At 39.8% G+C, this 15,677-nt stretch overlaps 1 protein-coding gene across 1 annotated transcript in view; it reads right to left on the reverse strand.

Annotated features, from left to right (window-relative positions):
* Positions 1-1,666: 1,666 nt before the first annotated feature.
* ITGBL1 (integrin subunit beta like 1) overlaps positions 1,667-15,677 on the reverse strand; it is a 163,771-nt gene continuing 149,760 nt past the window's right edge. Inside the window, exons 9-11 of the mRNA XM_009288253.1 lie at positions 9,372-9,518; positions 3,263-3,376; positions 1,667-1,758 (exon numbers count right to left, since the gene is read on the reverse strand). Of these exons, the coding sequence (XP_009286528.1) occupies positions 1,667-1,758; positions 3,263-3,376; positions 9,372-9,518 (353 nt within the window). The remainder of the gene's footprint in view (positions 1,759-3,262; positions 3,377-9,371; positions 9,519-15,677) is intronic.

Genomic DNA, 15,677 nt, shown 5'->3' on the forward strand with positions numbered 1-15,677 from the left:
AAATACCTTTCTTGGTTGATACATAGTTCCCTTATTTCTGAGTCATGTACCTCTTCAAAAATCAGGACCTTGACACCTAAATCACAATGTTACAGTTTGGTATTAAAAAGAAATATTTTCCAACCATTTAAGCAATTTCTCGCTCAATCATGGTTTCACAAAATGTAAACACTTTTGAAACTAAAATGTATGTATCTTTCTTTGCTCTAAAGAATTCAAGGGCTGCCAAATCTACATGTACAAAAAAATAAGAGACTCATATGTAAATAAGTTAGGGAAGTCCCAATAGTTGTGCATCGTTCATAACTCAATGTGAATTTCACACTGAGCAGCATTTCACCATTGGAAAATAAAATTTTTGTTCATACCACTGCTTTGTTTGTATTTACTGTATTAAAACTTTAATTACTTTGTTGCCATTGTCTGAACATCTTTGGCTGAGACCAGGCTACTGCATAGAATAGCTGATTTTTCAAGTCAGTTGACCTTCAGGCTCCCCACTTCCATAAAAGCAGTTAAATTCAATGAATACCATGTGTGACAGTGCAATCTGTTCCAAACAGTGATTTCTAATAGCACACAGAATTGTCATCCTAAAAGTTATTGGTATAACAAATTTTCATTTGCTTTACTTTTAAGAGGACTAGGCAACTGTACATACATAGAACAGTATGATAAAAGTACATGAGTTGCAGAATACATATTCAGAATAGCTAATCATACATTTATATCTTTATTAGTTTCATTCCTTATACTCCTATAGGTTATGTATTTGAAAGTTTCGTAGTATGCAGACTAGATAACCGACTTACTGACACATTAACCACGGAAACTAAGAAGTTCTCTTGTGGACAAGGGTCTGTTCAAACATTTTGGGTCTTCAGTCTGTGGTTGTCAGGTAATTGGACCTCAGTTACACAAATACAATTCTTTGACAAAAAAAAAAGTCATTACTATGTTACACAAACAATTCTTTGACAAAAAAAAAAAGTCATTGCTGTTTTGATAAGCGTCTTTACAGCTTCTCTCAATCTGATGCATGATCAGGATTGTTAGAAAGAAAAAAGGGCCAAGGGCCATTAATACTGTTTTGATAAGCGTCTTTACAGCTTCTCTCAATTTAGGAGCTGATGCATGATCAGGATTGTTAGAAAGAAAAAAGGGCCAAACAATGTATTTGTCAAACACCATCAAATTAATCAAATTAATTATTTGACAAATATTCAACTAGTGCTACCCTTCTATAGGAAGAGTGTTGCATACTGACATGGAGAGGTGACAACCAAGTAAATAATGTTAAAAAAAGGCTTTCTTACACCGTTTCCAAAGGTTGCTTAAGAAATAGGCATTATGGGTGTAATCTCAGTCCCACTGAATTTACCAAAAAACTCTGGAGAAGTTCCACAGGGCCAGTATTTTATGACTTCACCTTTTAGAGCTTGGACTGTCCTGCTCCCAAGTGATTTTTTAATTTTTTTTTTTTAGTTCTGTCATGCATTTCTTTAAGGAGCAGGCCCTCAAATGAGTGTTCTAAAGTATTTACACCCATGTACATGTGCGTGCATGCACACCCACACCCACACACTGAGTACTTCTGAAATTAAATGTTCTAGCAGCCTAAAGAAAAAACAAACAATAAACCCCCCTCAGTCTTTGATGTCCGTTGTTAAGGGTATTCTCTCCCCAGCCAGATTTCACAAGCATTTCCATTCCACCCTTCCCAGCACTCACAGTTTCCACAGCTACAAACACCATTGCCTAGAACAGAATGAATAAAGGACAATTATCATAATTGAAATGTACTACATTAAAATGTGTTTTATGGGAAGTAAAAAGCCATGCTAAAGTAGATGCATTGTTCCTTTATTGTTCCCCCCACCCCTTTTTTTTTTGTTGCTTTGGAAAGCAATTACTGTACCATTGCATTAAGAAGCCACCCCAAACCTACACTTACAAAGCATTAATAGCATTCTCTCAATAATTCCATCAGCAGAATTGCAAATATTGTAATTATGCCACTACTATTTGTACCCAGCTGTCGAGGCTCAGTGTTCACACTGTACCTCCAGGTACAAGGAAAAACAAGATTACTTTTAACTATTATGCAGAAAGAAAAAGACATTAAAAGTTACAAACAGAATAGCAATAAAAACATCACTTTGAACATGAAAAACTTTAAACCTAAATTCTCAGAAGTGCTATACAAATAAATAATATCTCAAACTCTCCATTAGATGAAAAATGTGTTGGCCCTATTTTGCAGCGGGGAAACATTAAGTACTGAGACTCTCATTTTCATTTTATTTCAATATTTGTCATGACTCCTGGATGCTCAGCTTGAGATCTCTACAGCCTGGGTTTCCAATGTGAGCACCTCTTCCTACTGACTTTATGAAGATCCGTGAAGAGCCGCTGCAGCTGAAGATAAGGCTCCCATTGCTTCTATACTGGCTACTTGCCCCCAGAAAAGGACCTTTGTTGACAGGGCTAGCTGGAAGACACAATTTACTACTGTCAGCCCTCCCACTTGCACTCTAATCGGCTTGCAGATTTCCTCCACATCTAATAATTGCTCAGCAAAGATTTTCTAAAATTAAGATTTGTAACAGGAAGCAGCCAGTGAGTTAATTTAGCAATTCCCGTGTGGCTTCTTGTCACTAGATTTGTCATGAGGGTTTGTGGCAGCCTGCCCATTTCTAGCCGCATCTGCCACCTGAACTCTCAGACAATGTTAAGGTGAAGCCGCTTTAATCACCAGCCATCACGTCATAAGGAAGACTGTCGGGTATTGCAGCCTCCCACTGAGAATTGTCTGATTGCCAGGAAGCTCTGTTAAGCCACACAGCTATGCCTCTCACCTACCAAAGATCATCAGACAAGTGGATTTTGTCTGTGACTTAAATGCATTATACACATAGAAAGTCCAATAAAAGAACAAAAGTTAAAGAAGTCTCATGATCAAAATGATGACACTGTACGTCCTTTGCCAAAAAGCAGTGACTTGTAGTCTATTACAGGGAAAAGTGTTGATGGATTTCATAGCTGGCTTACTTATTTAAATTCATACTCAGGCTTTCAACTGTTGTTTTGAAACCTTAAGTTGATTATCACGCCGCACGAAGAAACAATTATAGCAGGTTTGAATAACCAGCAAATGCACTTCCTCCGTCAGTGGAGAAACAAGAGACTGGGCTTTGTCTGACATAATTCCCATCAACACAGTTTGTTTCTTAGAGCAATTAAGTGTGAGCCTGTACTGCACCTGTGCAAATGAGACCGTCGTGTTTGTCACAGTCTCTGTCATCGCATTCACAGAAGTCGCCCGAAATGTACCATTCCTGTGGTGAACAGATGCACTTTCCACAGTGGCAGGAACCTGAAATCAGACAAATTATTACTCGCAGTCAAAGAACACTGGCATTTTCAGACTAGAAAATAACATCCCCAGACACACACGTGCACACACACACACGTGTGCATATGCACAAAATTGCTGCCTAAGAAGCTATTGCCTAAAAGAAAATAATCAAGCTAAAAGCTTTTTGAATAAAAGGATTCTTTTGGGGTGAGCTAGAGTATGGTGGGACGTTACTACTAATGCTTTGATTCTTATAATAGAATATTATATTATTAAATACTAATATTATTATATACTAATGCTATTTCATTTAATCAGGACTCACATTTTGAAGCTTTCCTTTGGTTTCAGAGACCTACTATCAGGGCTACTCTTCCCAGTAACTGTTCTTTTTTTTTTACTAGAAAAACTCAGGTTTTCCCCCTGACCCACTGTTACTGAAGGCAATAAAATCGTACCTGGGAAGAAAATGGCCCTCCTCATCTAAAGCCTTTAGGGATGAGTCCACAAAAGACCAGAGGTGCCTAAGACTAACATTTAGACCCCCAAAATCCTCATCCCCACAAATGAAGCTGCTCCACCTCCCATGGAAGTACTAAATATTTGCTCTAGGTCAGAAAGAGTTCATGCACATAACAGCAGTTCAGCAGTTTGCTCATTCCTGCAGAGTACCCCAATGCCCCTTGTTGAGATAAGCCGCTCTCCTCCTCCTCAGGGATGTCAGGTCGCAGCCCCACAGGCAAAGGAGGGACTTTATGGTGACATTCAGGTGATGACGTAACCCACCGAGCACCAGAAACCTCCATTTAAGGGAAGACTCAGAGACACCCCTACCTTCAGGAGAAGGTTCATGGCTCTGAATCCTGGAAAAGGGCAAATGCCCCCAGGCAATCATGTGCCAGGAGGCCTGTAGCCTGAGAGGGATGTGAGAGCGCCTTTTCTGCAACTAGAAATGCCACTGGGAGGTGGTAATTCCTCCTGGCTGATTCCAACACCTGGCTGAAGAGAACTGGCTTTTACAGAGCCCATCCTCACCTGCCTGACCCTATACAGAGTTCAGACACTTAAACGCCAAGGTGGGGCGCTTAGTAACTGCTGAGCAAAAATTCTTTTGTGGACCTAGCCCTAAGAACTGGTTACAGCACAAATCAATACAAAAATCTCAAAAACCAAATAAACGAGAACAAAGAATACACATATAGTTTTCAATTATGGGGGGCAGAGTTTAAAAAAAAAAGTCACCAAAGAAGCTGTCAACCTTTAACAGAACATGCTTATAAATTAGTTAGATGCTGTTGAAAATCCCACCCTCTTGCAATATTTCCAGAATGTTTCCAGTACAAAGTCACCAATCTGTTTAATGTAATATTAAAGAAAAATATATAGAAGGAAGCTTGGTTATGTCAGAATATAACCTAAACAGAATTCATGGGTTACTTAACAGGGCTTGTGCCAAAGTGTATAAAATGATGCTTTTTCATCTTTCCATTCCTTTCAATGACCTCTGAATAAAATCCATAGTAAAAATCCAAATACACATTTTTAAAAAAAATGTGGATCTGTCAATATCAACCACTTTTCCCTAGGTTTTTCCCCTAAATACTGAAGTGCCTCTGATCACTGAAACTTAATTCTTTAAAACTTCAGAACAGCCTCAGCAGAGTATCCAATTTTTTAATTAAAAATGCAAGTAATTTAGTGTTTATTGTAAGTTGACAAAAATTAACTCATTGCCTAATTTTAGAGAAATGCTGTTTTAACTTGTAACATATGGAACATGTAAATATGTACAGGAAGAACTAGTGATTGGAACATTTGGGGATGGGAGTATTTGGTTAAGCATCTACTTTTCCCGTGAGTTCTGAGTATATTGGGGCCGGTCTTGTTCAATATCTTTATCAATGATCTGGATGAGGGGATCGAGTGCATCCTCAGTAAGTTTGCAGACGACACCAAGTTGGGCAGGAGTGTTGATCTGCTCGAGGGTAGGAAGGCTCTGCAGAGGGACCTGGACAGGCTGGATCGATGGGCCCAGGCCAACTGCATGAGGTTCAACAAGGCCAAGTGCCGGGTCCTGCACTTCGGCCACAACAACCCCATGCAGCGCTACAGGCTTGGGGAAGAGTGGCTGGAAAGCTGCCCAGCAGAAAAGGACCTGGGGGTGCTGGTCGACAGCCAGCTGAACATGAGCCGGCAGTGTGCCCAGGTGGCCAAGAAGGCCAATGGCATCCTGGCCTGTATCAGCAATAGTGTGGCCAGCAGGAGTAGGGAAGTGATCGTGCCCCTGTACTCGGCACTGGCGAGGCCGCACCTCAAACACTGTGTTCAGTTTTGGGCCCCTCACTACAAGAAGGACGTTGAGGTGCTGGAGCGTGTCCAGAGAAGGGCAACGAGGCTGGTGAGGGGTCTGGAGAACAAGTCTTCTGAGGAGCGGCTGAGGGAACTGGGGTTGTTTAGCCTGGAGAAAAGGAGGCTGAGGGGAGACCTCATCGCTCTCTACAACTACCTGAAAGGAGGTTGTAGCGAGGTGGGTGTCGGTCTCTTCTCCCAAGTAACTAGTGATAGGACGAGAGGAAATGGCCTCAAGTTGTGCCAGGGGAGGTTTAGATTGGACGTGAGGAAAAATTTCTTTACTGAAAGAGTGGTGAAACATTGGAAGAGGCTGCCCAGGGAAGTGGTGGAGTCCCCATCCCTGGAGGTATTTAAAAGACGTGTAGATGCGGCACTTAGGGACATGGTTTAGTGGGCATGGTGGTGTTGGGTCAACGGTTGGACTCGATGATCTTAGAGGTCTTTTCCAACCTTAATGATTCTATGGTTCTATGATTCTATGATTGCTTACTGAGCCATGGCCACAGAAAATACTGACATGCCCCACAAGGATAAAAAATACCATTGTGTAAAGAGGCAGTGGAGGACAGCATACATATTGCATGGTTGCTGTATAAGAGAGACACTCAGACGTACTTGAGCGTAATTTAAACCGAGTGTCTCTGTTTATACAAACTACAAGGTACTGACAGCTGAAAATAATGATAAATAGTATGAGAATTTTAGTGAAATTAAAGCAGTGAATAAGAGCATGACGTTGTAAGAAACCGGAAGCAATTCTGCACAAGCAAGCACTGATGCGGCTACTGAGGGATGCCCACGATGTTTAAAACTGTTTTGCAGAAGATACAGCAAATTTAACACCAAGTCAACCAAGGAAGATCAGGGTCCATAATGTAAAATCTGTTAGGGAGAATGAATGTATCAGGTCTTTTCCCTGAATAGAGCATGCTGCTCTGGGAGGCTCCTCAGTTTAATTAAAATGAGTCTAATGAGTTGCAGGGTGTTCCCTAGGATGCCAGCCAGATCCTCTCGGATGGGATTTGGCTCATTACCTAGCCTGCGTCCGGCACTGTTACAGTAGCCATCTGCAGCCCTACATTTACTGCCAGGGAGGCAGCAGCGTGGTGGGTGTTGCTGTTTTCCTTGGGAAGAGCTTTTACCACAGGTGGCACAGTCAGCGAGCCAAGATTTTGAAAACAGCCTAGGAATGTGGATGTCCAACTTTGCTTATATTAACAGAGTGTAATTTTCTGAAGGTGTTCAGCAGTTATCTGCTGAAAACCAGGACTCCTTAGAGTCTAATAAATCCTACATACAGAAACTCAAGCTCCCTCAATCCATTATAGCACTTGCATATCTTGGCTAGGTTTCCAGCAAAGACGGAATAACCACCATTAGTGCACAGGTTTGAAATTCCCTTTTATTTGACCAGTAATGGTTACTTATTGCTCAATGTAATGAAACAGAAAGAACAATTTATCATTTTGGCCTCTGGATAGTGCCGGTCACACTAGCTATGAACAACATTTTAAAGTATGGGTACCCAGTAAGACATGGTTTCCAGATACATATTTAAGCACCAAGAATAGATCTGCCTAAAAAAAAAAATAAAGGCAGAAAAAAGCTAAGCATAGAAACAAAAGTTACAAGTAATTAATCTGTCTTTGCCTGTGATCCCCATCCTGCCCAGAGAAGAGGCAGGAGATAGTAGCCTCCTTGGACGTTCACTGGCCACACACTTCTGGAAGTTATCTTATGTAGGTATTTCCCTGCTGGGACAAGCACTTACATATGACCAGCTGTTCCCACAATAAAGCTGCTATAGCAAATAATTTGACACCGCTTTATTACGTTGACTGTCCTCAGGGCAACCTTCCATCACATTGGAAGCTTACCTGTGCTCGGAGGCCGAAGAAGCTTAAAAAAAAAATCCCACCAGTGTGGCTGAATATGGATTTAGCGTCAGGTTTGTAATTCCCATAGAAAGTAAATGCTGTTCAACAGTGCGCTACTACATTAGAAGATCTGGGCCTTTGGAGCCTCCATTCATGCAGCCAGGTTTAAAAGCACTACCTGCCTGCAGCTGGTTACAACCTAGAGCAACTTTCAGGCTGCTCCAGCCTACATCAATGCCCAGATCCCAAACCACCCCCTGGGCAGCACAGCCAACAGAGGGGAAAAAATCCTTGATGTCTCTGCATATTCCTGCCGGATTATCTGCTCCCAAAGCCGCAGAGTAAATTGTAGCCTTGATATACGTGCTCAAAGCTAATTGTTCTCAGAGTAAGACCCACAGGCTGGAATAAATAGCTCTCAGCCATCCTTACAAAAAGGTAGCAGATAATACAAATATTTTAAAATTCAACATCATTTTTCATGTTTACATTTATTTAGAATCTTATATAGTGCATTTTAGCAATTTTAAGCATATTTGCTCACCTTCATGGTTTATATAAAAAAATCACAGGGAGACCAAGACTAAGAGAAGACAAGTTAACTTCTGCAGTGAAACAGAGTAACTCCATTTCTCCAGTAACTCAGCACCCTCTTACACATACACTAATTTAAAGATAGCCACATCTTCTGGAAACAATAGAGAAGCAGTGCAACTTCCCCATTTTCTAATGACATTGTGACGACTGGGGGGGGAAACCAAAATAAAATGGTGCAGTGGGGGAGAATTCTGACAAGTGATAATACAGATGGAAGAAGGCCAGGCTGGAAACCCCATTTACATTTCCTTTGCACTGAAATAAAAGTTACCAAAGGGACAACTGGAAATCTGCCTGATGTAGAAGGCTCCTAACTCTTTTTTTCCAGCTAGCAGGTTTCTTCCCTGTCTATGCAAGGGATATACAAACAGAGCAAATGGCATGTCCAGTCTGGAGGCGGTGCATTCTAGCCTCCAGCCAGTCCCACCAACCATTTTTTGTCTATTCTCTTTCAGACATATTATATACAAAAATAGGCAGTTTGCACTATGGGGGAGCTAAAAAAGCCCTCTTTCCAGTAATGCAATTTCCTAGCCTGAAAGACTGCAAGGTAAGAACCTCAGAGAAAAATTCCAGATAATTATCAAGATTTTCTAAATTTTATTCCTCCCTGTGGCAATTTTTTATAGCTGGACTGAAGCTCATGCAACCATCTGAATAAAAATTAGTAAATGAGAGAGTTGTGGGATTCTGTTGTGGGGGCTGCAGATGTCTACCTTTCCTTTGCTGCTCTGTTGGGCAGGGGGGGTGATTAAGCATACCAAATGTTGCTCTTAAACATTCTCTTCCACTTACTGTTGCCTGAGATATTACATTTGCCACCTTGCCCATCACAATGTTACTGCAGGTAGTGCCCCTGTCCCTCAAACTGGATGGAGCGCTAACGATTAGTTTATAATGTACAGCTGTTCAACGCAGACCATCAGATAAACACATACAGAAAATTATATGCTATTAACAAATTGCATAGGAGAGCAATGCTGCTAAACATGTACAACTGTGGTGGGTGTTTGACAAAATGGATATAAGTGCATTACGGAGCCAATATAACATCCTTTTAATAATAGGTGCCTTTGAAAGAAAGGGTTACCAAACAACAACCCACTGCCATGCACATTAGCCTTCCAGAACATGATTGTTTTCCTCTGCCAGGGCACTGACATGGTAGCTCAGCTGTCAGTTCTTACCCTTTCCTGAGCATAATATGCCATCCGCTGACTCGCAGAGACTTCTGCTCTCCTCCTCCGTCATGTTGCACTTCCTTGAATGCTGGCACAACTTTCCAAACCACCCGTCCTGGCAAATGCATCGGCCGCATGAGCAGATACCACGGCCTGTAACAACACCAAGATTGGTTATGAGCAAAAGAAGCAGAAAGCAGTGACTGTGGTCACAACTGAGATCATCTTCAGACCTCTGCAGTGTGAAGTGCGTGCTATGGGATAGACAGACAGATAGATGGACAGCACAGCTTCCCAGCAGGGTGGCCTTCTTCAGTTCTCTCATTCTTGTGTTAAACAGTGCGCCCTAGTGATGTGCAGAAAAGCATAGGCATGGCTCCCCTCATCCAAAAAGCTCAGCATTGACTCAACTTTATGGGATGTCCCCTAATCCACAGTGTACTGAGGACAGACACAACCCCTTCCCTCCCATCTCTTTAATCCTGCAGCCCGGCGCTAAAGTCTCACCTGCATATCGCATCCTATCATCTGAAGAAGCAAACCCCAGTACAGGGCTGAGAGCAGCGCAGCACACAGCGCAACAGGCAAAGGAGTTAAAGCTGCAATTTCCTCCAGCAGCCCATTACTGCTGGTTATCTGCTGCAGTGCATGGAGCAGCTCATGTGCAAAGCCTGGACTCAGCATAGTCTGTAATTACTATAGATTAACTCATACAGTACAGGATGAACATAATTCCCCCATGGTCTCATGCAATTGCTAAAATTGGTCGTACATAAACCCAACTGGCAACCTGCAAAGAGTTCCTCTCATCACGCTAACATCATCCTGTTTCTCTTCTGCATCGCTTCTCCAGTCATAGCTGTTCCAGCTCAGCAGTTTAAAAGGTTTGGCACTTTCACTCCTGATACTGTAGTGAAATGCTGAGGGAGGAGCAGGAAGGAGGAAGAGACTAGAGCATTCTCCAGGGCAGAAGCTTGTATGACCCCAAGGCAGGACTTCAAAGAAGAATGGGCAGGCTACTGTGGTGGGCTCTCTCCACAGGGACACATAGATTTCAATTCCTAGATCAAGACAAGACGCCTGAGTGAGAGGGAAGATGGACAGGCAGAAGAAGAATACAGTAGCGAGGACATAGCTATCAAAAGATGATTAAGAATAAGGGGGGAAAATAGGGAGAAATGAAAAGACAGAAAGAAAAGAGGAATGAGAAAAAACATAAAATAGAGGGCAAGGGGAGAGGAATCGACTCTGAAATGTTAGGGAAAGAAGGAAGGTAATGACAAGTGACGGAAAGGTCAAAGAAACGCTAGAACGTGGGTCAAAGATTATAGCCTAGAAGCTATAATCGATATTTAAAAACAGGAGAAAAAAGAAAGATGAAATTGAATTTTTGAGAATTATTTGTACAAAGATTAATAAAAAAGGAAAATATGTTGAATAGTAAACTGAGGGGAAAATCTGGCCAGGAAGAAGGGAAAAGTGACAACAAATCCAGACAAGAATACAGAAATGGGAAATAGAAGAAAAAGAAATGTGTCTGAGCCAGAATTTCCCTTTTCAACCTTGAATAATATTTCTGCAGCAGAAATCATTCCTTAGCTAATCAGTTTACTGGGCTTAAAAGAAGCAAATTACACATACCAGTGACTTCTGTCCTATCCTATCTGCTATGTAGGGCAAGGGAGTGGAAACGAGGGGCCTGAGATAATTTGGGAGCATGGGCTGGGAAGAAGGGAACAAACAGTAGGAGTATTTGGCAAAGCATTGAGCTGTAGGATGCAGAAAAGCAAACCAGCGATTTTGCTTTTCTAATTTGTGGGCTTCTTATGAGGCAACAGTGCAACTTGACATTGTAAACTGGGAGGCAGCACTGGTAGAAGCTGAAAGGAGAGACAAACCTTGTAGTTTGCTGTAAGTGGAATTCCTTGTTTTACTGATGGCCAAATACTTCACTAATTTAAATTAGAAAATACTGGAAGCTCAAAATTCTTGGAGCTGTCATTTACAGCGATCAAAATGTTCAGAATAATTTTTTGTACCCCAGACTGTGTATTGATCTTTTTTTTAAAATCTTATTACCCATACAACTTTAAATGCTCAGTAACAATGATGCAGTCTTATGACAATATTCCTCCCCACTTCTGCAAGTGACATTCAACAATTACCAATTTACATACATGCATTTAACATGTATCAGCTATTACAAATTGATAACTAGCGACAATAGAAGCTTGATGCTACTTTAGCTTCTGTGTTAGATTGGGAAACAAGAACAACTATACCACAAACCAAAATACAAGAGGTAGAAAATAAGCATATATACTTTCCCATATGCTCCTTCCAGGTAGATGGCATGCAGTTTTCTACATTAACTTACTATAGCTAAGCTTCTGTCAGAGCATTTTTATCTGCCTTATTTATTTTTTCTTAGTAATATATAGATTAGATCTGAGAATAGCTCAACCACTGAAGAGCAAAATATATAACTGCATGTTGGTGTTGGAAAATTATTTGTGGGGATACAAATACTTGTACTCATTTTAGCAACAAATAGTAAGAAATCCATGCTGATTTCACTGAGAAAATAATTTTGTATCATTTTTCTTGTACAGTCATTATGATTTATAGAATGCAGAGACTGATCATGTCTCTAAAGCCTTTACACAAGTCAAATAAAAAGGTAATGAATAATCTATTAATTTAAAGCAGAGTTTACAGTTTAACACATAAAATTTTGACATGCATTTTTCTGAGATGACAATTCCTCTCCTCCTTTATTCCAAAAAAATCCTCAAAACATAAAGGATTCTTTTGTCTCAAGTAATCCATTTTACCAAAACAATATTTACTCCTAGTTGACACCAGGTTGGGCAGCTGCACCTCTTTGGATGCCTCATCTATCGGGGTGGTGAGTATGCAAGTGCTTAGCCCAATGCTTGTTAACTCCTAGCTATCTTCTGTGTGTGCTAGCCTGTGAATAACTGCTTTATATGGTTTAGTTATGTATATCCTCCTTGCAGAGGCTCTTTGCATTTGTCTGAAGATGTCCAAACAAGCCAACTGAAAGGAAAGGCCAAAACATTATAAGCAACTGCTTTCAGTTGAATGTAATATTCAAATTATATTCAAAGTGTCCCAGTTTCATTCCAATGAATCCCAGACTGTCAAAATTATGAGCAAGAGCAGCAACAAAAAGGTGCTGCTCTTGCTCATAGCTCCTTTTAGATCTGAATATAATTCTCTTCATAGAGTATAAAATTCAAGAATACAGCAATCATAGAGCAAAGGGGAAAAGAAAAGTATCTAGTTGAAGAAGTCCAGCCCAACTGAATTGGCTAACATGATAAAATACTGATTTAACTATTCAGATTAAGCAGATTTACTGGAAAGTGTTGGTCTATCATCAATTCAGATTTAACACAAAACACTTAAAATCACAAACAAATTGCATATTGCAATGGCTCCGACACTATAGAACTTCAATCATAAAAATCTATGTTAATGAACATTTAAATATATAACAGAATGTTTTAAACATTAATCTCCAACCAAGAAGAAAGACTGTGATGGGGGAGAGGCAAAGGAGAGAAAAAGATGATGTTAAAGATGCTGTCACTTTGTTTAGAATTATCAATAAATCCGATAACTACAAGATTTAAATGTGAAATATGAATGCAGTAACAAAGAAAGCTGTGACAGATTACTAGCAGAGGTCCATTATAACCCAAATCAACCCAAATCAAACCAGACACCAGGATGAATTATTTCTTAACATGCCAGGAAATAAAACTCTGGTTGTGGGGAACTTCAGTTTAGGACTACTCATGCAACTGTCGTCAGAGTTCCTCAAAAACCTGCATAATAATTTTCTAATACAAAAGGCACCACTACATGGGAATGTCAGCATGATGAAAACAGTGAAGTAATCATTGCAGAAGAAGCTGGTTCATATTTGTAGACTAACTGATTATAACCAGATGATATTCACGAAGGGCAAACTGAGGCCAGCCCCAAACGAAATTTGGCAGCTCAGGAGAACAAGTTTCTCAAAATAATATAACATAATAAATATATAATAAAGTCAATATTAACCAGAAATGGGGAAGAAAAATCTTCAGCTAGAAAAATATGAATTTGACTGTCCTGTATGAAGAATTTATCTGATAGTCCAACAACATTTTTCCACAGTAAGAGAGAAGTCCACCCAAGTCTAATGGTGGTATGAATTTGTGTCCTGTATGAAGAATTTATCTGATAGTCCAACAACATTTTTGTAAGAGAGAAGTCCACCCAAGTCTAATGGTGGAGAGATGAGATGAGTTAGGAACGAGAAGGCTGTACAGCCAAAGAAAGAAAGATGAAATAGATAGCAATCAATATAAATGAGGAATTTTGTTGTGAATGAAATGGACATAATAGGAAAAAAAAAACCCAAACCCAAAAATCTATAACTGGATGAAAAATTAGAAGTTTTAAAAGCGTACTAGGAATATGAAAAATTTCAGCATAATGCAGGATCCCTGATTTAAAACAATACAGTAAATGAAACAAATATTTCTCTCTGTATTTAAATAGAAATTATTACAGGACTATAAGTAAAGCACTTTCCATTATATTATTAACATAAGAGAACATTAAACAACATCTATCTGGGAGAAATATTTCTAAATGAGTGGGCTTCATTAACCTGCCCAAATATGCTAAAAGAGTTGGTAAAAACATTACTGGATCACTGATTTTTATTTTATTTTTATTTTTATTGAATACCAGGAGAATGCCATAAGACTGACTGGAACAGTTGTGACAACCGTAGTTAAAGAAACCTAATATAAATGTGAAGCAAAATACTGATTGTCTATTATATTTTCATTATAGGTCACTTGGTGTCGTCCAAGTGTAATAAAGGTGGACTGTGGCTTCAGTTTGAGCAACACAACAGGTAGGCAGCTCAGTAAAAACTTCAAGTGAAACATCGCGGTGAAAAGGCCTAATGCCATCCTCATATGCATGTAACAGGAGAGAAGCGAGTAGGAGCAGAAATCAGTAGGAATGTTTAGAGCATTGATGGGATGGACATTAAAGTCCTGCAACTCACTGTGATATCCCTGTTTGAAGAGATTTTGAAACACTTGGAAGAGTCCCAAAAGGTTCCAAAGAAAGAATTCAAAGGGCAGAGAAAATGTCTTGTTGAAAGAACTTCAAAGATCTGTATCTGCTTAGCCTATTGGGGGTGGGGGGAGGAAAAGGCTAAGAAGTGTTTCAGCAGGATCTGAACTACCTTCTTTGAAGGTACTAGAATGGGGATTCTCAAACTACCAGAGAAAGACAAAGCAACAACCAGAGAGAAAAGCTGATACTGATAAACTCATTTGAGAAATGAAACAGCATTTCAAACAAGGATGATGACTATTGGAACAAACTTTCTAGTGATGTTGGCATGGGCTGCACATGTCTTAGAGTCTTCAGAGCATGGCCTTCTCAGAGACAGGCTTTAGTTGCACACAGTACACAGACTTCAACATGGGGGAAGCCTGGGTACAGGGTAACAGCTATTTATAGCCTAATATACAAGGTTCAACATATAAGCCCCTTTTGGCTTCGCAAATTAATATCTATTAATCAACTTAAAAGTTGATGCGTTAGCAATTCCTTTACTGCTCATTTCAACAGAAAGATTAAATTAAAATGCTTTTACAAACCTAAATCATATTTTATGCTATCTGAAAAGCTAAACATACTATGTTGTCTGTGCATCTGTGTAAAGGCTCAACTTTTTATACACTTGCAGAAATGTCTGGGTGACCAGGACAGAAATCGGTAGTGCGTTTAAAAGACAAGTTAGGAAAGTAAAATTAGCTCAGTAAAATCAAATTAATTTAATACAGAATATACTATACACATTAATACCTGTACTGCCTACATTAGTCACTCTCATATCTAATGCAATACCTACTGATCCTTCTGAGTTTATCTATTGCTGCCCCTGGATGTGCCTCAGAGCTAGGATGAAGTAGTTAAGTGCAAGGACACAGGCATTGAGTCATTAATTCTCTACTTAGTGTTGTCAAAATAAAACTCTAAATCACACTAGCTTTATGCCAAGGTAGACCCTGATCTCTCCACTACCTAATACAGACATTTTAACTTTTTTTAGCACTAGTTTTACACAGTAAGCATGTGTTTGAACTTTTTTTACCGTGGAGAATCAATTATATTTTTCAATAGCAAATACCATGTCCTGGTTTCGGCAGGGATAGAGTTAATTTCCTTTCTAGTAGCTGGTATGGTGTTTTGGATTTAGGATGAGAACAA

The sequence above is a fragment of the Aptenodytes forsteri genome, unplaced genomic scaffold (assembly GCF_000699145.1).
Source record: "Aptenodytes forsteri isolate BGI_AS27 unplaced genomic scaffold, ASM69914v1 Scaffold123, whole genome shotgun sequence".
In the NCBI taxonomy this organism is placed as follows: domain Eukaryota; kingdom Metazoa; phylum Chordata; class Aves; order Sphenisciformes; family Spheniscidae; genus Aptenodytes; species Aptenodytes forsteri.